The sequence below is a fragment of the Polypterus senegalus genome, chromosome 1, assembly GCF_016835505.1.
Source record: "Polypterus senegalus isolate Bchr_013 chromosome 1, ASM1683550v1, whole genome shotgun sequence".
Classification (NCBI taxonomy): domain Eukaryota; kingdom Metazoa; phylum Chordata; class Cladistia; order Polypteriformes; family Polypteridae; genus Polypterus; species Polypterus senegalus.
In genome coordinates this window covers 177,360,756-177,385,683 of record NC_053154.1, presented here as the reverse complement: position 1 = coordinate 177,385,683, position 24,928 = coordinate 177,360,756, and the positions used below count along the sequence as shown (strand labels likewise).

General features: G+C 37.8%; 1 protein-coding gene across 5 annotated transcripts in view; it reads right to left on the bottom strand.

The window, feature by feature from the left end:
- mrvi1 (murine retrovirus integration site 1 homolog) overlaps positions 1-24,928 on the bottom strand; it is a 186,934-nt gene that overhangs the window by 37,281 nt on the left and 124,725 nt on the right. For all 5 annotated transcript variants that reach the window (XM_039763543.1, XM_039763550.1, XM_039763566.1 and 2 more), the window contains 3 exons: positions 22,404-22,482; positions 14,811-14,934; positions 11,564-11,594 (listed from right to left, as the gene is read on the bottom strand). In XM_039763543.1, the coding sequence (XP_039619477.1) occupies positions 11,564-11,594; positions 14,811-14,934; positions 22,404-22,482 (234 nt within the window). The remainder of the gene's footprint in view (positions 1-11,563; positions 11,595-14,810; positions 14,935-22,403; positions 22,483-24,928) is intronic.

Sequence of the window (24,928 nt, the reverse complement as noted above, 5' to 3'; positions counted from 1 at the left end):
GGCAGGGAGTTTAGGACAGGCCAGATTTAGATCTATACATGGAAGAACAAACAATGGTGTAGAAATAAAAATGCATAGTAATGTAAATTTTAAGCAAACACGTAAAGATAGAAGGATTAACACATTAAAAATAGCTTGCCTTAATGCTAGAAGTATCAAAAATAAGGTAAGTGAGTTGGAGTTGTATGTAGCAGAGCACAATTATGATATTATAGCAATAACGGAAACCTGGCTAAATAACAAAGATGGGGATGAGTGTAACATAGAGGGATACACATTTTTTAGGAAGGATAGACAGAACAGAAAAGGAGGTGGGGTTGCTGTTTATGCCAAACAGGAATTAAATGTAAGTCATCTTCAGTTGGATGATGAGCCCCATCTTAGTGAGGACATGTGGCTTCGCCTGGAAAATATTAGGGAAAAAGGTCTCATTTTAGGAGTGTGTTATAGACCACCCAATTCAGACAGTAATTTCAACACACATCTTTTAGTAATATCAAAAGGCAAGTTTACAGGGGATATTATAGTCATGGGGACTTTAATTATCCAAATATTAACTGGGATAACCTTACAGATGGAGGAGCACAAGAGCAGGAGTTTTAGAAGTAATCGCGACTGTTTTTAACACAGCATGTTAAAGCACCAACAAGGGGTGAAGCCTATCTGGATTTAGTATTCTGTAATAATCAGGATAGAATTGAGGGTGTAGAGGTGATTGAACCACTAGGGTCAAGTGACCATAATGTAATACAATTCTCAGTATTTTGTAAGAGTACAGATGCAAAGACTAAAATTGTTAAGTTGAACTTTAGTAGGGCTAATTTTGAGCAGATGCGACAAAGTCTAAGTAGGATAGACTGGGATAAGCTTTTAAATGTGGAGACAGTCGAGGAGCAGTGGAACAGGTTTAAAATGTTTTACATGTAATGCAGGACAGATACATACCTAAATTTGGAAGTAATAGGAAACTAAAAAATCTCCACGATGGATTAATAAAGATTTAAAAAGAAGTTGCAAAGGAAAAACTGCTGTATAAGGCATATAAGACTAATGACTGCAAAGAGAACCGTAGCGTATGAGAACATGAGGGCAACCATTAAGAAGGATATCAGAGAGGCTAAAAGACAGTTGGAGAGGAATATAGCAGATAAGGCGAAAGAAGACCCCAAGAGATTCTTTCAGTATTTTAGTAGTAAAAGAACAGTTAAGGAGGAGGTCAAGTTCATCAGGAATAGTAAAGGGAATTAAAAGATACAGACAATGAAATAGCAGATGCCCTAAACTTACATTTTTCTGAGGTGTTTACAAGTGAGCAAGTGGATAAACTGCCAGAGGTAAACACAACTACTAAGGAGGTACTGAGGGATTTGGAAATTGTAGAGGGAGAAGTGCTGCTCAGATTAAATAAGATGAAATCAAACAAATCACCAGGCCCAGATAATATTTATCCTCGTGTTCTTAAGGAGGCTAGTGAGTACATATATAAACCCTTGACACATATTTTTAGGAAGTCACTGTGCACTGGAGAGATTCCAAAGGACTGGAAAATGGCAAATATCATCCCATTATATAAAAAGGGTGACAGGGCAGATCCAAGCAACTATAGGCCAGTAAGCTTAACAAGCATCACAGGAAAATTAATGGAAGGAATTATTAAGGATAAGATTGAGCAACACATGACAAGGACAGGAGTTATTCTGAACAGTCAGCATGGGTTCAGAAGGGGAGGTCGTGTTTTACTAACATGTTGGAATTCTATGAGGAGGCAACAAAAGGATACGATCAAAGTGGAGCTTATGATATTATTTATCTGGACTTTCAGAAAGCATTTGATAAGGTGCCACATGAGAGGTTGGGCATCAAGTTAAAAGAAGTGGGAATTCAGGGTGATGTTTTTAGATGGGTGCAGAATTGGCTCAGACACAGGAAGCAGAGGGTGATGGTGCGAGGAACCTCATCAGAACTGGCGATGTTAAGAGTGGTGTTCCACAGGGGTCAGTGCTAGGGCGCTGCTATTTTTAATATATATAAATGATTTAGATAGGAATATAAGTAACAAGCTGGTTAAGTTTGCAGATGATACCAAGATAGGTGGATTAGCAGATAATTTGGAATCCGTTATATCATTACAGAAGGACTTGGATAGCATACAGGCTTGGGCAGATTTGTGGCAGATGAAATTTAATGTCAGTAAATGTAAAGTATTACACATAGGAAGTAAAAATATTAGGTTTGAATACACAATGGGCGGTCGAAAAATCGAGAGTACACCTTATGAGAAGGATTTAGGAGTCATAGTGGACTCCAAGCTATCAACTTCCAAACAGTGTTCAGAAGCCATTAAGAAGGCTAACAGAATGTTAGGTTATATAGCACGATCTGTGGAGTACAAGTCCAAGGAGGTTATGCTCAACCTTTATAATGCACTGGTGAGGCCTCATCTTGAGTACTGTGTGCAGTTTTGGTCTCCAGGCTACAAAAGGACATAGCAGCACTAGAAAAGGTCCAGAGAAGAGCGACTAGGCTGATTCCAGGTCTACAGGGGTTGAATTATGAGGAAAGATTAAAAGAGCTGGGCCTTTACAGTTTAAGCAAAAGAAGATTAAGAGGTGACATGATTGAAGTGTTTAAAATTATGAAGGGAATTAGTACAGTGGATCGAGACTTGTATTTTAAAATGAGCTCATCAAGAACACGGGGACACAGTTGGAAACTTGTTAAGGGTAAATTTCGCACAAACATTAGGAAGTTTTTCTTTACACAAAGAACGATAGACACTTGGAATAAGTTACCAAGTAGTGTGGTAGACAGTAAGACGTTAGGGACTTTCAAAACTCGACTTGATGTTTTCTTGGAGGAAGCAAGTGGATAGGACTGGCGAGCTTTGTTGGGCTGAATGGCCTGTTCTCGTCTAGATTGTTCTAATTGTTCTAATTGTTCTAATTTGTAGTACTTAGAAAATGGAGCCACTTGCTGTAAATTCACTGCTTTTCAAAAGTTCTATATTGAGAATAACTCTATATATCTGTTGTGACTACATTAAGTGAAAATCCGGCACATGCATATAGCCTAAATAGTTTACATACTATAAATATTTTTGATCTTTTAAAATCAGAAAATTGTCAAAAAAGTTAGCTTAATAGACGTTTATGCATTATAACATTGGAATAATTTTGGTATGAAAAGACCTTTCAGCCCACCCACTTGTTAATTGTTTTCACCTTATTTATCCCAAATAACACTGAGGCTTTTATTGAGTTAGAACACATCTGGAATAAAATTTGCAAACATTGTATTCCAGGAACTAAGCGTTTTATCAGCTTATTTTAAAAAAAAAGTATACTTTCTTCAAACCTAGGAAATAATTTTTTTTATTATAAAAAACAACAATAAGACAGGGATAACATGCACAGGGCGCTATAACTAGGCATCACCTATTGTGAGTTGGCAGCTCTACCCACTGCACTTTCCCACCATGACAAAGAGTGTGTTATTCTGAGAAATTTTCATTTTGGAAACACCAACATCCGTTCTTCAAGGAACCACACAAATCTGTGCAACAGGCCTGCCAACTTCAATGAGGCTAAATTTATGCTCAGGAAACGAATGTAACTCTCAAGCAATTGTCATTTTAATGAAGCAGTAATTTGAAATGAATACCATTTAACTTGGGTTGTTCCAGTGTGTCAGTTGTGGCAGAAAGACTTGCTTCCTCTCCTGTAAACAAAACGCCCATGTTGAGTTAAATATTTATATTGTAACTAAAGGCTGAGCCTTTCTGTTTTGGATTAAACAAAGCAATGATTTCTTTATTACATCTATGGCAATTAATCTTGATATTTTTCTGTTGTCATTGTAATTATTTTTTGCATAATCTGTACTTGATTATGCTTACTGCCTATCACTGACATTGTTCTATCTACAGTATTTTGCATTGTAATCTGATCATTTGGCAGGCATAGAGTAATGTTTCTCTTGATTAATTGAGCATGCAAAAGCATTGCTAACCATTTGGATATTTAAGTATTCTCTCTAGAGTTTCTAGAGCAGAGAACAGGAAATGTATCAGATTTGAATAAAATGTAATTTTGTTTGTCGTAATGATTTGTAATTCATTGTAACATAATCCATAAATCCAACATTATCAACTATATAATAAACACTAAATTCTATGTGAGTGTCTTTTCTCTTAAAACGCTTATCTGACCATTCTTGACATGACAAAAGGGTACTGGTGGGTCATGTCACGCACGTGCACATAGCGGACACCTGAAGTGCTCTAGTGACTGCAATTCTACCACCACAGTAGGGGTTGGCACTGTGTCTTAACGCCTTTTTCTCCATCTGCAGACTGAATGATTGATGGCTAGAACACCTCTGGCATCACTTCCACTGTCTGTCCACTCATACGCTCTGACATGTTTGCCAGTCCTATCCTGAACACATATCTGAAAAGATCTCTACAATTATTTGCTTATGTTTTCAATTTGCTTATGATCCACTTATATGGGATTACCGGTCAGGTACCCCAACTCTTTATCATTGTCCTTGGATTATCTTACAGTACTCATAGGGCAAGAGATCATATATTTTAATATATTCTATTACTTGTCTGTGACAGGTGCTGTGGATAATACTGTATAAAATGCCTTTAATAATATATTTCTTTTTTTCCCACTTACACAAAGATTAATCACATTGTGTCTTCTTGAACTATGTTGTTTACATTTTCCAATTACAGTATGTGTTCTCATATGAAAGCTTACATGTAATAAATCAATTATAAATCCATGACTCACTAGGTAAATCTAGAATTTGTATAGTGTATTTGTGCAGTCAGGCTGTAATTTTCTTAGGCTGCTAATCCTGTTTTCACTAACAGTGTCAGTTTTAGATTGAAAATCTGGTGGGAGAAATACACTGTCAGGAGGTGTGGAACCTCTCAGAAAAGGAGAGAGGGAACAAGTAGAGTGAGAGAGCGATAGATTATACAGCAGTTAAAGAGAAGCTTTGCCAAAACCCATTTCACTGATTAAATCTATTGTGTACACTGTACTTGTTCACCAGTAAGTCTTGAGAACAATCCTGGCATTGATCAGCTCAGCCTTAGAGAAAATGAATGCAGGTGGTGTTGCCTTTATCCCCAAGTGAGTGGTGTGAGGTGAAACCAGCTAATATACCATTTAAGATAAATAGTCCTGCTTTAATCAACTGCAAGCACTAATTGCTAATTGTCTTGTAACATTACAGCCATCATAGGAGGGTCTTTAAATATAGGTTCCTATGTTGACTCATCAGGACCTGTGACATTTGAACTTAACATCTGTAATATTTTGCAACAAGGAAGAACATAATTTCCATTTCCATTTGTTTTTCACATCTATCAAATATGCAAGGATACATACAGAACACTCTCCTCCCTTACTCAAAGAACACCATGGGAAAAAAGTACTACATGGCTCTGTGAGTAAATAAAATTACTACCAATGCATAGGAATTAGGATGCTAATGATGGTGTTCCATTAACTTGGAAGGACAAAATGTCCTTGGGATTCACTACTTATACATCAAGTTTAACTTTAGAAACAAAAATTGACTCCATACATATTAGCATAGGCTATATGCACACAGTAGCGTTGACATACTTCAGGGGAAATCTCAGCCAGCCCAGTCACTGTCCATACTGCAATTGTGATTTTTGTTTTAGTTGCAAGAATGTCTGAGACAAAGCAGTTTCAGTTTACAGATGAGTGCAGATTATTTTTATTTTCTTAAAGAAGCCTAATGTAATCACATATCTGTCTCTTTTAAGTTCATAATAACACATTTTTAATACATCCAGATCTTACCTTCTTAATTGTGGATGTAGCGTGAAACATATAGTTTGAAGCCTTTCTTCTTTTTAGCCCTTGGCACAATGTTTAAATAATGTGACTTACATCATTTACACATCGTGAAGTGATTGGGTGAAAACGTCATAGCTAGCCTGTTTTAATATCTGCACCAGAAGATATTAGCAGTTGGCAGACACGTAATCCAGCAGACAATTTTCATATTGCCTATTAAATTTGTAAATACAAAGTTACCTTCCTATATTTCAAGTTCAAGTCAACTTTCACCTAAGGCACTGATGTCAGAGTTTCAGTCCCCATAAGGGGAAGCAAAGGTGCATACACCTGATGAGCCCCAATTAGGGTGAAAAATGTGTGATGTACTCTTTGTATTATTTGGCAGCTACTGTATCACATAACTATGATCTGCTTCTCACAGCTGAGACAACCTTGTGGATGTTTGCCGACTGGCCAGCCAACCACAAGCATTATCTGCTAGGTAATCATCAAAATGATCAGATTGAGATTCAGACCTGTGAATGTAATACTCTGGTGTTACCCTGTGAAGTAAGCTAACCAACTGCCATGACGCAACATCAGAGGCCTTGCCTCAGTCACTGACGTCTGAGGGTCTATCCCCATAAGTGGAAGCAAAGGTGCGTACACCTGATGAGCCCAAATTAGGATAAAACATGTGTCATATACTCTTTGTATTATTTGATAGTTATGTTGGAAAGGCCAGGGGAGAGAGTGTATCCAGAGCATTACCTCCCCTGGAGCGCTAGTTGGCAGCCCCCCTGGCTTGCAGTGGTGCCTTAGATTCCTGCAGAGCTCCGTTGCAGTTGGGAGTTTCGTATACTGCCAGTGGGTGCTGCAGCTACTGATGAGCCCTTGGTTGCAGCACTTCCGCCACACCCGGAAGTGCTGGAGGAAAAGGTCAATGAGCACCTAGAGCACATCCAGGTGCCTTATAAAAGTAACCAGTGGCCACTACTCAGGGTGCAGAATCATTTGGGAGAAGTTGAAGCTTGCAAGGAGGAATGGAGGAAAAGAGAGAGAGAAGAAAAAGAGAGAAAGAAGAGTGTTTAGTGCTGGACTGTGCTGTACAGGTGGGAAATGGGGGAAGACGTTTCCCAACGGTACAGGAAAAAAAAAATAAAAGTGTATGTGTCACACTTGAGTTCTGTGTCTGTCTGTGTTGGGTTTGGGCAGTGGGAGCACCCCCAGGAGGCCACAGTATCATATATATGGAAGTACTATGTAACTAAGTACTCTTCTATGTACAACATTTGCATTTTTTACCAATTATTAGCTGACTAGAGCTCCTTACTGTTGAACATGCTCTATACTATTGCACAGAAGAGAATGGAAAAAATAAGAATAATTATGAAATATATACAGTGTCCAGCTCCTCTCTCTTGAAGTGACAAGGGATCTGGCAACTGAGCATTGCTAGCATTTAAACTTTCTAGCAAACCAACACTTACTGTATTGTCTCTCACAGCTACAGCACCTGAAACACAGTTCAGTGTTATAGTGTGATTGATAAGCACATCTTAGTTGAGCTTCACTTAACTTCATCCACCTCACAGCTTTTTTTCCACACAGTACATCACCCAGTCTCTTTTTCCTGTGCAGGGCACTTTGTCATGTTTAATCTCCATCAGCACCAATTACCTTCATGATTAGTTTTCAGCTTTTTAACTAAACAGGATTTTTAATAATGATACATACATATACAGTGGTGTGAAAAACTATTTGCCCCTTCCTGATTTCTTATTCTTTTGCATGTTTGTCACACAAAATGTTTCTGATCATCAAACACATTTAACCATTAGTCAAATATAACACAAGTAAACACAAAATGCAGTTTTTAAATGATGGTTTTTATTATTTAGGGAGAAAAAAAATCCAAACCTACATGGCCCTGTGTGAAAAAGTAATTGCCCCCTGAACCTAATAACTGGTTGGGCCACCCTTAGCAGCAATAACTGCAATCAAGCGTTTGTGATAACTTGCAATGAGTCTTTTACAGCTCTCTGGAGGAATTTTGGCCCACTCATCTTTGCAGAATTGTTGTAATTCAGCTTTATTTGAGGGTTTTCGAGCATGAACTGCCTTTTTAAGGTCATGCCATAACATCTTAATGGGATTCAGGTCAGGACTTTGACTAGGCCACTCCAAAGTCTTCATTTTGTTTTTCTTCAGCCATTCAGAGGTGGATTTGCTGGTGTGTTTTGGGTCATTGTCCTGTTGCAGCAACCAAGATCGCTTCAGCTTGAGTTGACGAACAGATGGCCGGACATTCTCCTTCAGGATTTTTGGTAGACAGTAGAATTCATGGTTCCATCTATCACAGCAAGCCTTCCAGGACCTGAAGCAGCAAAACAACCCCAGACCATCACACTACCACCACCATATTTTACTGTTGGTATGATGTTCTTTTTCTGAAATGCTGTGTTCCTTTTACGCCAGATGTAACGGGACATTTGCCTTCCAAAAAGTTCAACTTTTCTCTCATCAGTCCACAAGGTATTTTCCCAAAAGTCTTGGCAATCATTGAGATGTTTCTTAGCAAAATTGAGATGAGCCCTAATGTTCTTTTTGCTTAACAGTGGTTTGCGTCTTGGAAATCTGCCATGCAGGCGGTTTTGCCCAGTCTCTTTCTTATGGTGGAGTCGTGAACACTGACCTTAATTGAGGCAAGTGAGGTCTGCAGTTCTTTAGACGTTGTCCTGGGGTCTTTTGTGACCTCTCAGATGGGTCGTCTCTGCGCTCTTGGGGTAATTTTGGTCGGCCAGTCACTCCTGGGAAGGTTCACCACTGTTCCATGTTTTTGCCATTTGTGGATAATGGCTCTCACTGTGGTTCGCTGGAGTCCCAAAGCTTTAGAAATGGCTTTATAACCTTTACCAGACTGATAGATCTCAATTACTTCTGTTCTCATTTGTTCCTGAATGTCTTTGGATCTTGGCTTGATGTCTAGCTTTTGAGGTGCTTTTGGTCTACTTCTCTGTGTCAGGCAGCTCCTATTTAAGTGATTTCTTGATTGAAACAGGTGTGGCAGTAATCAGGCCTGGGGGTGGCTACGGAATTTGAACTCAGGTGTGATACACCACAGTTAGGTTATTTTTTAACAAGGGGTCAATTACTTTTTCACACAGGGCCATGTAGGTTTGGATTTTTTCTCCCTAAATAATAAAACCATCATTTAAAAACTGCATTTTGTGTTTACTTGTGTTATATTTGACTAATGGTTAAATGTGTTTGATGATCAGAAACATTTTGTGTGACAAACATACAAAAGAATAAGAAATCAGGAAGGGGGCAAATAGTTTTTCACACCACTGTATATACTAGCTGTGTAAGTCTGTGTTGTAAAAAGCCCGGGGTCCTAGAAATTATTGAAATTGTCAGAAAAAAAATTGAAATGTAGAGATGTCAGGTAATTGAAAGGTACTACTATTGGCATCTCCCTCCTCTAAGGTTTCATCTTGCTGATATACTCGTCTCACTTCTGTATTAGCAGCTAAGCAAGTGACTCTTTTTTCGGAGGTTTCGTTTTGCTGACGTGCAGGCCTTGCTTGTGTATCCTCGGAGGTGGAGCCCTTACCCTGAATCCACCTATCACTTCTGGGCCGGACAGGCAGACGGACGGACGGACAAACAGATAGACAGACGGACAGACTTCCATGCGTAGATGTTTATACATAAGATATGTTGCCATTTGTGTTATATGAGAAAAAAGACAATATTTGTTCCATCTGTTCATATCAAATGGCTACCCCAAGACATTTATCACGCAATGCTTACATAAGAGACACCCCAGACTTCAGCAAATAATTGACTCTAACCTGATCTCCCATTCTACCTGGCACAGCCTTCCTTATCACTGTGATGCATTTGAAAGTATAGCACCTATCCTGTCCAGATCAGGTATTAAAATAGTGTCTAAACCGGTAAACACTCTGTGAAAAGTCCTTTTTAATGCCAAAAGCAAGAAATCTGCAGCACAGATAAGGAACACAGTATACAGTACAGCATGCATTGCATGCCCAGCTGTATATGTGGGACAAACATCTAAGACACTCGCAACAGACACACAAGAACATTGCAATACTGTCAGAAGTAAGTATCCACGGCCTCTGATATATACTGTAATGGACAACCAGTACTGTTACCAGCCGGGGATGCCTTCTTAAGGGAAGGACGGGGGAAGGAACTTGCATGGGCAGTACCTCCTCTGGGAAGATAGAGGGCAGCCCCTCTGGCTTGCTACAGTGCCAAAGATTTTGAGAATGCAAGCTCAGCCCTGCTGGGGCTTGTGACCACCACTAGGGGGCACAGTGTGAAGGGCTGATCCCTCCTCCGCAGCACTGCCAGCCCAGCTGGAAGAACGCCTAGAAGGAGATCCTGGGACACCTGGGGCACTTCTGGGTGCTCTATAAAAATAGTCACCTTACTCTATTCAGAGAGCCAGAGTCGGAAGGAAGAGGATGAAGCTTGCTGGAGGAGGAGTGGAGGCAGGAGGACTGAAACAAAGAAAATGCCATATTGCGTGCTTTGTGCTTTTGTACTGTGCTGTAGTGGGAACAGAAGAAAAGTTTTTTCTTTTTATAAATAAACGTGTGTGTTGCTGCACTTGTGCCTAGTGTCTGTTGTGTTGGTTGCTGAGGAACTGGTGTGCTCCCTGGTGGTAACAACACCCATACAAGTTCTGAACACATGTTTAACTGGGACAGAATGCAAGTAAGATTCGGGGCTAATGCTAAAAGTACCAGAGAGCTGGCTGAATCGTGGCTATCAAACGAAAATGCCAATAACTGACATTTGGACATGAACCCCAAAATGCAGGCTTAAAAAGAAGGAAATATAAATAACAAAAAAGATTTTATGGCCAACACCATCCAAACTCCATGTTATTAATCTACCCCCTTACACGCTCACCCATTTGCTATATATTGCCATTGATTCCTGTATCTGTAATCATTTTCCTCTGATGATGACACCTGGTAGGTTGTCTAATGCTTAGGAATAAAATACTATTTTAAGATGTGTGACTCATTTTCTCCCTTTGTGGATTTCTAGCCACAGGAGTAACAACACTCTACATTGTCTGGGTAAGTAATTTCAAGTCAGAAGTATCACACTTCTATAAATGGTGTTTCTTAAGGTGTACCCTCCCAGAGACAAATTAATTTAATTTATTTTAGTGCTCAGAATCTGTGAAAAGACACAGCCCTTAAAATTCTCTGTAGTTAAAAGGAACCCTCCCCTTAAGACCAAATTTTGGGTTCCAAAGTCCTCGAGTGTCACTTCCTGAAAAAATGGGATATGTGTGATAATTTTTTTTGCGATTCGACCAAGTGTGTGGAATTGTATAAACTAATTAACATACACACACACAGCTTTATATATTATATTTATATGCAGACACAAGCATACACATACACTCATATATATACGTATATATAATAATAATTTTTTGCATTTATATAGCACTTTTCTCACTACTCAAAGCGCTCAACAATTGCAGGTTAAGGGCCTTGCTCAAGGGCTCAACAGAGCAAAGTCCCTATTGGCATTTACGGGATTCGAACCGGTAATCTTCCGATTGCCAGTACAGATCCCTAGCCTTAGAACCACGACTCCGACAGTACCACACGATACAGTATGTATGGTATACATACACTAAGTTTATAAAATCAATATAAATTCAAAAAATTACTAACCTCAACTTCTTTTTCTGAGAGTAAAGGAGAACTGTTAAGAAATAAAAACATATATAAAAATGTATTCTATCTTTTATACATGTATTTAAACAATGCACCTGCTCTATTTAAAAAAAATTGAAAATGCAAGCTTATATAGAATATAGTTTATACTTATTTTAGATAGTGTTTCATTTGTTGAACACATACACATATCATTTAAAGCTTTTTTGACAAAGTTAACAAGAGTTCTAATATCTGCCATAAAGTAACTAATCTGATCAGAATGCATTTGTTTTATGACTGAATAAAGTTGTAGTGTAGTTGAAGTTTTTACCTTCATTTTTATCACTCTTTAATTTAATATTGTTTTTTATCAGTATGCTGCTGCTGGAATATGTGAATTTCCCCTTGGGATTAATAAAGTATCTATCTATCTATCTATCTATCTATCTATCTATCTATCTATCTATCTATCTATCTATCTATCTATCTATCTAGTGTTTAGCACAGATTTCTGGTCAGGGTGAAGGAAACCCCACAGAGACAGAGAAATGCCAGCTTATTGAAGGGATATCATTGGCAGTTGTTTGTGTGTGTATAACCCCAATGCCAAAAAAGGTTTAAAATGTTAAAAATGTAAATAAAAACAGAATGCAATGACTTGAAAATATCATTAACCCATATTTTATTCACAATAGTATATAGAAAACATATCAAATGTTGAAAGTGAGACATTTTACTATTTCATCAAAAATATTAGCTCATTTTGAATTTGGTGGCAGCAACACATCTCAAAAAGTGGGAACAGGGGTAACAAAAGACTGGAAAGTTAAGTGGTAATAAAAAGAAACAGCTTGTGGAACATTTTGCAACTAATTAGGTTAATTGACAACAGGTCAATATTTATATAAACTGCTCAAAAAAATTAAAGGAACACTTTGAAAACACATCAGATCTTAATGGGGAAAAAATCATGCTGGATATCTATACTGATATGGACTGGGTAAGGTGTTAGGAACGAAAGGAAGCCCCATCGTTTGATGGAAATGAAAATTATACCTACAGAGGTCTGAATTCAAAGACACCTCGAAAATCAAAGTGAAAAAATGATGTGGCAGGCTAGTCCATTTTGCCGAAATTTCATTGCAGCAACTCCAAATCGTACTCAGTAGTTTGTATGGCCCCTACGTACTTGTACGCATGCCTGACAACGTCGGGCATGCTCCTAATGAGACGATGGATGGTGTCCTAGGGGATCTCCTCCCAGATCTGGACTAGGGCATCACTGAGCTCCTGGACAGTCTAAGTTGTAACCTGGCGGTGTCGGATGGACTGAAACATAATGTCCCAGAGGTATTCTATTGGATTTAGGTGAGCCAAGTGTGGGGGCCAGTCAATGGCATCAATTCCTTCATCTGCCAGGAACTGCCTGCATACTCTTGCCACATGACGAACCAAGGACTCACTGCACCAGCATAGGGTCTGACAATTAGTCCAAGGATTTCATCCTGATACCTAAAGCCAGTCAAGGTGCCGTTGTCTAGCCTGTAGAGGACTGTGCATTCCTCCATGGATATGCCTCCCCAGACCATCACTGACCCACCACCAAACTAGTCATGCTGAACGATGTTGCAGGCAGCATAACGTTCTCCACGGCTTCTCCAGACCCTTTCACATCTGTCACATGGGCTCAGGGTGAACCTGCTCTCATCTATGAAAAGCACAGGGTACCAGTGGTGGACCTGCCAATTCTGGTATTCTATGGCAAATGCCAATCAAGCTCCACGGTGCCAGGCAGTGAGCACAGGGCCCACTAGAGGACATCAGGCCCTCAGGCCATCCTCATGAAGTCTGTTTCTGATAGTTTGGTCAGGGACATTCACACCAGTGGCCTACTGGAGGTCATTTTGTAGGGCTCTGGCAGTGCTCATCTTATTCCTCCTTGTCCAAAGGAGAAGATACCGGTCCTGCTGATGGGTTAAGGACCTGCCTGTCTCCTGGAATCTCCTCCATGCCCTTGAGACTGTGTTGGGAGACACAACATGCCTTCTGGCAATGGCATGTATTGATATGCTGTCTTGGAACAGTTGGACTACCTGTGCAACCTCTGTAAGGTCCAGGTATCGCCTCATGCTACCAGTAGCGACACTGACAGTAGCCAAATGCAACACTAGTGATAAAACAGTCAGAAAAGATGAGGAGGGAAAAATATCAGTGGCCTCCACTTGTTAAACCATTCCTGTTTTGGGGGTCGTCTCATTGTTGCCCCACTAGTGCACCTGTTGTTAATTTCACTAACACTAAAGCAGTTGAAACTGATTAACTCTGCTACTTAACTGACCAGATCAATATCCCAGAAGTTTCATTGACTTGATGCTATACTCTGATTAAGAAGTGTTCCTTTATATATATATATATATATATATATATATATATATATATATATATATATATATATATATATATATGTATATATATATATATATATATATATATATATATATATATATATATATATATGTGTGTGTGTATATATATATATATATATATATATATATATATATATATATATATATATATAACACAACTACAATTTAAGATCAAGCAGGACAGGTTTTAGGTCATAAATGGTCTTATGGATGCTCTTATGGATCAAGCACCTGCAATTACACTAGTGTCAATGTAAAAGACAGCTTTATGCCCCCAGCAAAATGGATAGAATCCTAAATTTAATTACCACTGGGACAAGACAGAGATTTGATAGCCTATAGGTAGCTCCCCACATATGCATAATATAAATATTAATACTTTAAGGTACAGTTAAGGTCTAGGGTTACAGGGACAATTGTGGCAAGTAGAAAAAGCTTAAAGGACAGCCACATAGTCTGACTTGGCCACTGTTGAACTCAGATGTAATCTCTGATTTAGTTTCTGATCAGGGCCGAAAATCCCCTTTTGGTCACCAATTTAGTGGCCTTAAAGTCCAGAGAATAGTGAGACAATAATTCAGCTGGTGCAAGGAAGAAAGTATGGACAGAGAAAACTCTTAGGTAGTCAAATGGACTCACTGCCATACCCAATAAACAGGAATTTAACTACTAAAGTATGAAACATGAGGCACTGTAGTCTCCAATGCTCTGTACTCTTTAATGTTACAATATTTATATTTTTACATTATATACTTGATATGGGGAAGTCAGATAGAATATGCTTCAAACAGTTTCCCAAAACAAATTTAGCTTAATGATGTTCATTTACTGATTACCTGCCAGGAGGTTTGTGAAGTTTGAGTTTGTGCAGCATTATGTCAGAAATATTTGGCATCACATCTCTGCTTCCTGTTGGGTGCTCTTCTGAGGTTTGACAAGGAAATGACTGAGAAGAGGGTCCTGCCAATGAACACAATAAAACACTTAAAATGTGTTATTTTTCTAGTATTGTTTCCACCAACTACACTAATTCGCATAGAGCTTCCTGGCCTGTGGTATATCTAAAAGGGATTAACAATATTTAATTAAAAAGTAAGGCTAATTAAACCATCCATCCAATCAAACCCACTTAATCTATTGCATGCTTTCTGGGGCCTATCTTGGAAAAAATGGATGATATTAGTCTATCATAGGCATACTTTTTTATGCTGTGCCAATTTAGAGTTCAGAATCATATACTGAAGGTATTTTATCTTGAGCATGTGGATATAAGGAGAACATGTGAAGTGTACACAAAGTGACTGGAATAGGAAGTAAACCCAAGTCCCATCAGCTGTGAGGTAGAAATCCAGGAAGTACAAATGGAATGCTATATAAACATTTAAACATTACTTTACTGAAATTAAGCTTAAGACATAATGTAATGAAGAGTTGTTAATGTAAATGCTTAAGCTGTCGTAATACATTTTTCATATCTCTTCCTGTTTAATATCTAGCACATAGATTCACATGCTCAGCCAAAAATGACTTTCCAGACACTTTTCTGGCCTATCCTTGACCTGTTTTTACTGCTGTTTTAGCTGTTATTTACTGGATAATTTAACCATCATCTTCTCCATGTTTGTTTATTTCTGGATTACACATTTTTTTCCTTCTTGATTTTTTAGTTATTGTTTGTGTTATTATTGATTAATTCATTTTATTTAATTCATTTTTATTTAATTCAGATTTTATTGATGCTTGGTTAATTTATGTGCTCTCCCTATAATTATAAATATGCTTTTGCTTTAGTATCATTCCATTATGTGAATATCCCTTAAAAAACTTTTTTTTTTGTTGTTATACTAGTTATCCATTTTTTAATCGATTTTATAAAAGATCCAATGCTTTTGGATATACTGTGTCTGTACATTTAATGTTTCTGATTCTGTCACCTGTTTTTATATATAGTATTATTCTCGCTTAAATTTTTCTACAGTCGTATACTATTTGTAAGGCAGAAAAATGGCTCTACAGTAGAATATTTGTCATGAAATTATTAAAAACTGATTACACAGAAAATACAAAATGTTCTCCTTACACATTTTCTGATCTGTGTTACAGCTTTCCAGTAATATAAATGCAAGTCTGAATTTATTTTAAGTTCTGAAAAATTGAAATGTGCAGTAAGAGGGGTGGCTTCTTCTGTCCTTGTCTTATATTACAGATTTGATGTTGTAAACATGTTTTCATTATTTTTCTTGATCATTTCTCAAACAAAGGAAGCATCATTTCCCCTCTTTGTACATGATGAACAAATGGGAGCTATAAATCTTGCAAATATTTTCTATCTTAGGTTAGAGCCCTGCCATGTAAAAAAGATAAATTGTAAGCCCTGCTTTTCCTGCCTATGTTCTTGTTTTATTTAAAAATGAAGTCTGATAAAACAATTTGAGGAAGGTTTACTATAAATTGTCCTTATTTGATTTCTAATCATTGTCCTGATATAACAGTTAGTGGACAATAATGACTGAGGAGTGGTTTAGAGGCTTCCTCACAGATGCTGCATCCTGGTTTTGCATCTCACAACCATGTCTCTATGAGCAGGCTGCATGTTCTTGCCCTGTGGGGTTTCCTTCCACATACTGAAATACAAGCAGGGTAGACTAATTGGTGATTCCACACTGGCTAGTGTGAAGGTGTGTGTGTGTAAATGAGCACTGTAATAGACTGGTACCCCCCCGTCCAGAGCTGTATTTTACCTTGCACCTTGTGCTTCTAGGATAAGCTCTATCAACCCTAATTACCCTGAACTGGGTTAAGTGGAATTGTGAATGTTATATGGTGAGAGTGAAAATGATTTTGGCAACATTCTTATTTATCTTCCATTAAACAAAAACTGGTTAATTAAACTCTCAGCTTTTTATAGTGATAGCAAAAAAAAAAAAACACAATAGGAATATACCTTCTACTAAAAGTAATACAACTGGATTGCACATGTTACCAAATATATACCACATTTTTCAGCTTTCGTCTCAGCCTTTTTGAGCAAATATTGTTTTTTTAAACACTTGCCTTCTGGTATAACAAGAACAAAGTACAAAAAAAAAAGTGAATATTCAAACCAGCTTCTATTCTGCTGTTAAAAATATCCTGAGGCAAAGTTAGAACAGCACCAATTAAAGCTGCGTGTGTTGACTACATGTAAAACAATATGTCTTCTGTTGTGTATTTGTATGTTCAGTAACAAGTTAAATTTATATCGATCTTGATTGACATTCCTGTTGTTGGTAATTTCCAGTAGAATTTTAGTGGGTGGGATTTTAGAAGGAAAAACAAAGTTCTTAAAAAAAGGTATTTTGTCTATTACTGAATCTAATGGGAAACTGACACGATTTTACAGTTATTAAAAGCTATAGTTAAGAATCATTTACCAATGTCTGTGTGTCATCAATGGATTTTATACCTTCCTTTGTAATGTCTCAGTGATTAAAGTCACAGCCTGCTTGCTGTTTCTTACTTTACAAAAACTTCGAAATGAAAGTCTTTTTATAGGCTGGTCACTCAGCAGTTTGTTACTTAAAAGATGCTGTATTCAATGGGTTTAAAATTTAATGAATGAATAAATTAATGGATTTATGAAGAGAAAAAAAAGACAATTGCACCTATGAAGTGCTGCCTGGCTAGTAAGACGCTGTTGAAAGCAATGGAACCACCAATGTAATACAGAGTAGAAGGAAATCCTGAAATGGTCCTCCATATGGGCCTTCTTAAATATGGTGCTTCTGTCATGAAATTAACAAGGGAACCAGTGCAAGAACAAGTGGTGGCCTGGATGAAAGCATGCAGTATTCTGTCAAGAGATACCAGAAACATCTGATCCAATCCTTGCAGTACTGTTTGAATAGGATGGGACAGGAGAAGGTCAGAAATGAAGTTCTACTTCTACAATATTAATGTAAGCATTCCTTCAGTTTTTATTCATCCCTTTACCCTCTAATCCCTGACTGTATGCCAAGTGCTGGTCATGGACCTTGTAGTTAACATATTAGCAGCTCTTATCCTTGCATGTCAAATAAATAGAGGATATATAAGAAAACAAAATCAAGTCCCACATTGATTCACTTATTTTAATAATGTAGAAGCGTGGGAAGTTCAGATTGGTGAACTTAATATGTGGGAAGGGTTATTTGTCCACTATATAGAAGTGTTCAGTATGTATGTAGGTATGCATATACTGTAAGTATCTGCATATGGAAAAATGCTTTCATAGTTGAAAAAATGAGAGTCTGGAAGTAGTAGGACCAAAGTCGCAGTATTATCACAAACCCCTGTCATCATTTACTGCTTTCCTCTCTGTTTATCATGGTATGAAAGCTACAGAAAGCTAAATAAACTGTATTTCCAAGGCCCATTAACTACTGCTAGTATCTGTGTCAGTTCTTCCTCCACTGCATCTCAGGCTGTTTCATATTCCCAAACAATCAAAAACATACAAAAAAAATTAAAGAAAACATGAAAAAAAATCATATTATATTAACCTTAATATGTTCTGTATGCTTTCTGCATACTTTTGATATAAGCTATATGTTTGGTTTAGGTTTTTTGAAAGGTTTCAGTTTAAAAAGTCATGGTTATTTGGGGATTCTTGTGCAAAAGTTACAAGTTTCCTATGACTTTTTCTTAGCCCCCTCTTCAAACATTGCCTTAAAGAGAAAATGAGACTATTGTTAACTGGCAAGCGGCCCCAAGACTTCCTGGTCAAATGAAGGTAGTACAGTGTCCCAATCTTGGGAGCCTGAGACTGTGTTGCCTATTTAAGGCCATGGTCAGGGCTAGTAGGAGGCCAGCACTCTCCAACCAAGCTGTAGAGGGTACTAATAAGAATTATAGTTTGGTGTCCCTATAATTAATAAGGAGTTGTACCTGACCTTTATAAGAGATCAGTGGTGAATCACATTTTTTTTAGTAAATAATCGAGTCCCAGAACATGCACACTCTAAACCAGTGCACATATAGGCATGCACGGACTGCACAGAGGTTGATTGGGGTGCTTGGCTGATTGTGTATTCACATGCAAATGTGAGTGTGTTAGTCAAGTGCTTCGTTCTCACTTTTGAGAAGGGGGAGGTTGATGTTACAAAAAGAGCTGCTCGGTAGAGGGAGGGAGAAAAACAGAGAAAAATGATGGTGGTTAAATAAAAGAAGGATGGAGACGGCAGAATTGGGAGATGCCAGTGTGCACTAGAAAGGAGGCAGGTCTGAAAAGGAGTATATAGCCAACAGTCGAGGAGGCTGAAGAGGGTCATTTCCGCTGAACATCTAAAGGGAGCTGGAGTGATTCATTGTTCAGGGGCTATTGCATAAGGCCAGTGGTAGCAGGAGTTGGAGGAGTGAGGGTCAGCAAGGTGCCCTGCTGGAAGCCTGGGACTAAAGGGGACCCAAGCTGTGTTAAGGTTGGCTATGCCTGTGGGAAGGAAATCTCCTCTGGCTGCAGGATCCCATCTGGAGTAAGCAAAGGAAACATTCAAGTTTTTAGAAGGATGCACCAGGTATTTTGAGTTTTTTAAACTATTTCCAGCCATGTGTTTTAACCTTGATTTTTTGGGTTGTTTATTGGATTTTTACCTCCACATTTTATGTCATTTTATTTGTATTATTTCTTTATTGAAGATTGGAATACACTGCGCTTTTGGACACTTTGTCATTTTTGTAAATAAAATCATTGAATACTTTACACCAACCCTTTGTTCACTGTGTTTGTCCTCATTAGGCCAACTTATCCACAGGTGTGTTATCAGCAGTTCTGGGTTCAGGAGGCTCCTGGAAGCGATCAGGGAGCATGGAGCTAACCCAGACCATCACAGTAACCCAGGTAGTGACTCCAGGCCTTGACTAGAAGTAATCCTGGGATTGAGGAGCTATACTATGCAAGAGTTTGAAGAATCCCTTTGAGACACACTTGTGAGATTCAAGAGGACATACAACACCACCAGAAACATTTCCATTGAGGAGAGAGGCCATGTGTTCATCTCTCTCTCTCTCTTTTAATATGCCCAAATCATAATAAGAATTATATATAGTAGTGGTATACTCTGCTCTAATTATGCAATGAGAGTTTGTTAGCTGATCCTTCAACTGACCAAAATTTTGCCAATGAGATTAAGTGGTCACCTATTTACATAACTGAAAAGATCCCATTTTATTTACCACCCACCCTTAATTCATCCAATTGCAAGACATATCATGTCCTTTTCTAACCCACTTAATTCAGATCAGGGTCATGGGGGGTGCTGGAGCCGATTTCAGTTAGCATAAAGCACAAGGTGGGAACAAACTCTGGACTGCGTGCTAGTCTATCACCAGGCAACACCACACACAAACACCCTCACACCAAACTGGCTAGTTTAGCATTGCCAATACACCTAACCTGCATGTCTTTGGACAGTGGCAGAAAACCCACATAGATGCTCAGAGAACATGTAAACTCCACACAGGGAGGACCTGGGATGCAAACCCTACCACTGCACTACAGTGTTGCCCATTGCAAGACACACACAATTTAAATTCTTACTCATTCAGAATAAGGATGTGATTCTGTAAGCAAAAGGTCAGCTCTGAAAAAAACAAACATAACATCTGTTTTTGAATATCACTAGTATACATTTTATAAACTCATTTAATGTAATGGGGTCTGGTAAATTAGCAACCTCATTAATTGCAGTTACTGAGCATACATGTTCTAACACTTAACTGATCAAAATAGTCATAAAATAATAATAAGGATGGAATCTATTGCACATTTTGTAATATCATTTTTCTCTACATTTAGAGTTTACCGATTCAGAATATAAAAAAGCTCTCTTTCGTCAAATGCGTGTTTTTTTCTATTCAAAATGGCAAATATCAGACTTAAAATATTCAAAGTAAATGGCATTTGCTCATTTTATATGGCAAAGGTCAAGCATATATAGCAAATATCCATCTTATATGGCAAATGTGTTACTGGTATGCAAATTGTGCTGAAATGAAAAATATTATCTGTATGACACATATGCTCTACGTAATTGGCAAATATCAGGTACCCATTTTAAATATCAGTCCAATAATTAATATTAATTTTTAGACATTAGGTCTAATTGTTTTAAGTAAATTCTGAATAGCAAACATAATTTAGCAAGGAAAAATATCTAACTTACATGTCAAATATTCATATTAAATGCTGGACGTCTGACTTACATCTTAAATATCCATTGTGAAAGGCACTATATAGCGCCTGACCCGACACAGATTGGACACGGGAGGCACATGTAAAATAAAAGGATTTTTATTATTCTTCAGCTGAAGGGCACATCTTCCCCGTACTCCCCCCAGCAACAACACAGTCCCAAACACCAGTACAGCACAAGCACAAACACTCTTCTCTTCCCTGGCACCACCACTCCTCCCTCGCAACCTTGTCCTCCTCCACCCAACTCTGGCCGATGAGTGGTGGTTGCTGGCTCCCTTTTATAGGTCACCTGGAAGTGCTCCAGGTGTTTGATCACCAAGATCCGGTGGCACTTCCAGGTGTGATGAAGCTGTTGCCCACACAGGCTCAGGAGTCCCAAACACAGCACCCCCTGGCGGTACCTGCGGGACCTAACAGGGCTGCCCCCAACTCCAATTCCCAGGGAGCCCTGTGGGAAACTGAGGCACTACACCAGCCCAGGGGGGCAGCCATCTAGCGTCCAGGAGGAGGTATTGCACTGTCCAGGGCTGCTCCCCCTGAATACAGTGTGCAGGGGCGTCCTGGCTGGGCATGGATGCCAGGTGCCTGTCACACCATCTTAAACAGTAAACATTCAGCTTATATGGCAAATCTCTTACTTGTATATAATGTTCAGCCTTAATATAAAATATCCAGTTTATATGGAAATGGTTTCACTTATACATCAAATATACAACCTATTAGTGAGGTATTTGTAGTACAAGATTAATATTTGCCATTTAAGATAGATATCTGCCATATAATCTTGACATACTGTATATACAGTACTTTAGTATTGCATTTTTTACCAAAACATTTGCCATTTATAACAAACATCTGCCATTTGTAAATGTGAAACAAATGACACTAGAAATTTGGAGTGACCCTTTTATAAGGGTGATTTGACATTGCAGTGAGTATTGTGACAAAATAAACAAATGCCATCTTACTTATTATAATGGAATTGCATTCAGTGCTTTCATAAATGGGTGATAACAACAAAGGTGCAGACACCACCAAAAAATTCTGAATTAAACTTTCAGTCTTCATTTTATATATCAGAGTTAGATGTTCTGTTAATTTTCTGATTTTGAGAAGTTAAATTTTAAGCAGCAGCAAATACAAAACTAATTATTTGACTTCAAATGGCTAATTGGCTCATAACAGGTTCATAAATACTAAAAGTCATAAGTCCTTTTACCTCCTTCATGTTCAGCTGTCTCACTGAGATCTGGAAGCTTTGATCCAGCCAGACTTTGGTTTCGCATTAACTTATGTTCCTAAATAAACAATAAAAAATACTTTTGCATAAATGAAAGTAAGCATACAAGTCAAGTCAGCATACAAATATGAAACATTCAAAGTTCAATAGCCATTAAGTGAACTGTAGGTGAATAAAGATATAAAAATCCTCATTTTTTGCAAAGGAAAATCTAAGTTTTAAAATAATCCCATTTCAAATTTCAAAACAGATTATGATATGATTATGAAATCATGTCATCAGGTAGAGTTAGTAAAGCATTTTGTCCAAACTTGTCTTGAAGGGAAATAATTGAAATTGTTTAAATTTAAAAACTTCACACCTGCTGGCTATGAGCTTGATGAATATTATTTCTATTTCTCCACTCCCTCACCTAATGAAATATCTCTCTGTGTTTGGTCAATCTTTTAATAGACTGATCTGTCACCATACAGTAGTAATATCATGTAAGAGAACACCATAGTTCATTGAGTGGCTTTACATATACTACATTCTGAGAACATTTTCAACATTGTGAAGTGAAAGAGGTCAAAAGAAACAAGAGAGAAAATGTGTTAGGTAGAAATAAAAACATGGTATTACAAAGGTATGTTTTGTTTAATATAATGTGCAATAGTGGGGCAGTGGTTAAAATGAAAGAAAAAAAATAAGGACCTTGGAAATTCTGAAGCCATTTGAGACAAGCTTGCTAGGTGTTTGATATATTCATAATGAAGTACTGTTAACACAATGCAGTATGATGAGAAAGGAGAGAAAATAAGAGGTGGCTAACTGAATTATATAAAGTTTGTAGACTATCAAACCATGCTGCTAAATTCTTAAATAGGACAGTAAAGACTAAGGAATGCAGTAAGCCCTGCAAGCACGAATGATGAGTAAAGTAGGATGATGAAAAAAGAACAGAACATGTGCAATTTTGTTCATAAAATGGTCAACGGTAAATCTGTTGAAACAACACAATCCTCTTTAATAAAACCCCTGTGTCCCCCAGGTGTCAGTGTGCGCTCGGCACCGTGGACGCACACACACTGGAAGCTGGGCACACAGTAAATGGCCTTGGCACAGCCGCGCATGATAAGAAATAAAGGACACCATTGCTGGGTAGAGTGCTGATTGGGTAGTCATGGCCGCGCACATAAAATCCGTTGCTGGGGAGACGTCACACATTAAATAATCAGCTGCACGCCCCCACAGATTAAAATACTTGCTGGAGAACTGCACAGTACTTGCTGGGGAGTGGGGAGACGCCACAGGCACGATTATAAGCAGCACGCCACACATTACATCAGTTGCTGGGGACACTCTGCTGATTGCCCACTGTTGTGACAGAAAATTAAAGTCATATTACGGACATCAAAGCCAGTATTACTGTCAGAGAAAATTACAGGCATTTTATGGAAATACAAACCACTATTACTGCGAGAGAAAATTAATGACACACAATACAGTGATGCATATTACAGCCACATACAAGCCAGTATTACTGTAGGAGAAAATATTATGGACATATCTACTAACAACATGCCACCCAAAAAAAAGGACAAGAAGGACAAAAGACACAGACAATCAAATCCTATATAAGCAACATCTCCTGGAAGAACGGTCAGCTCAACAAGTAAACATCAACAAAAGAAAGGCTGAAAGACAAAGAAAAATGCGAGCAAATAGATCGATTGAAGAAAATGAAAATGACCGTCAGAAAAACACTAAAAGAGAAAGACTCAGAAGAGCAAACCCTAGAAAAAGTTAGCATTTACTTGCCAAAACCAGTATTCAGCCACGGTCAGTTATATGTTGCATTATCAAGAGTAAGAAGTTTTCCAGATGTTGTTGTCAAGGTTGTAGAGATTCCTAAACAAGGCAAACTGCTGCCAAACTCAGACAGAATATTTACAAGAAATGTTGTCTATAATGAAATTGTATAGAAACATTTCATGAGGTAAAAAAATAGAACATTTTACCTAAATATCTTCTTCAGATATTGTGTCTTACAGATTGTTACAAAGTTTTACACTAAGACAATATTAATTATACTTACTGTATTGTCATATACGTTTCTATTTTATTTTTATTATTATTTCACTTTAGGCTTCTTGCAAAAATATTTTTGACAACAAAAAAATTAAGACAAGAAACAGAATAAGGTCAAGGTCCCTTGCCATTTAATATAGACTCTTCCTACTAATGTTTATGCACTACTGTTCTAGCACCCGTTATTGTAACGGGCTTAACGTTTAGTAGAAAAGACTTATTATACAGATTTGGATATTGCACATAATAAAAGATGGGAAGACAAAATAAAAGATCTGTCAAAAATAATAGAATGGTAATTAGGAACATAACATTATAAGGTGGAATTCTTGCATTAAACTCAGACATTAAACTTATATTAAACTTAGACATTAAAAAATGAACAAAGATGCTGGCAAGAAACACCAAAAATGGTGGCAAATTAAATTTAATGA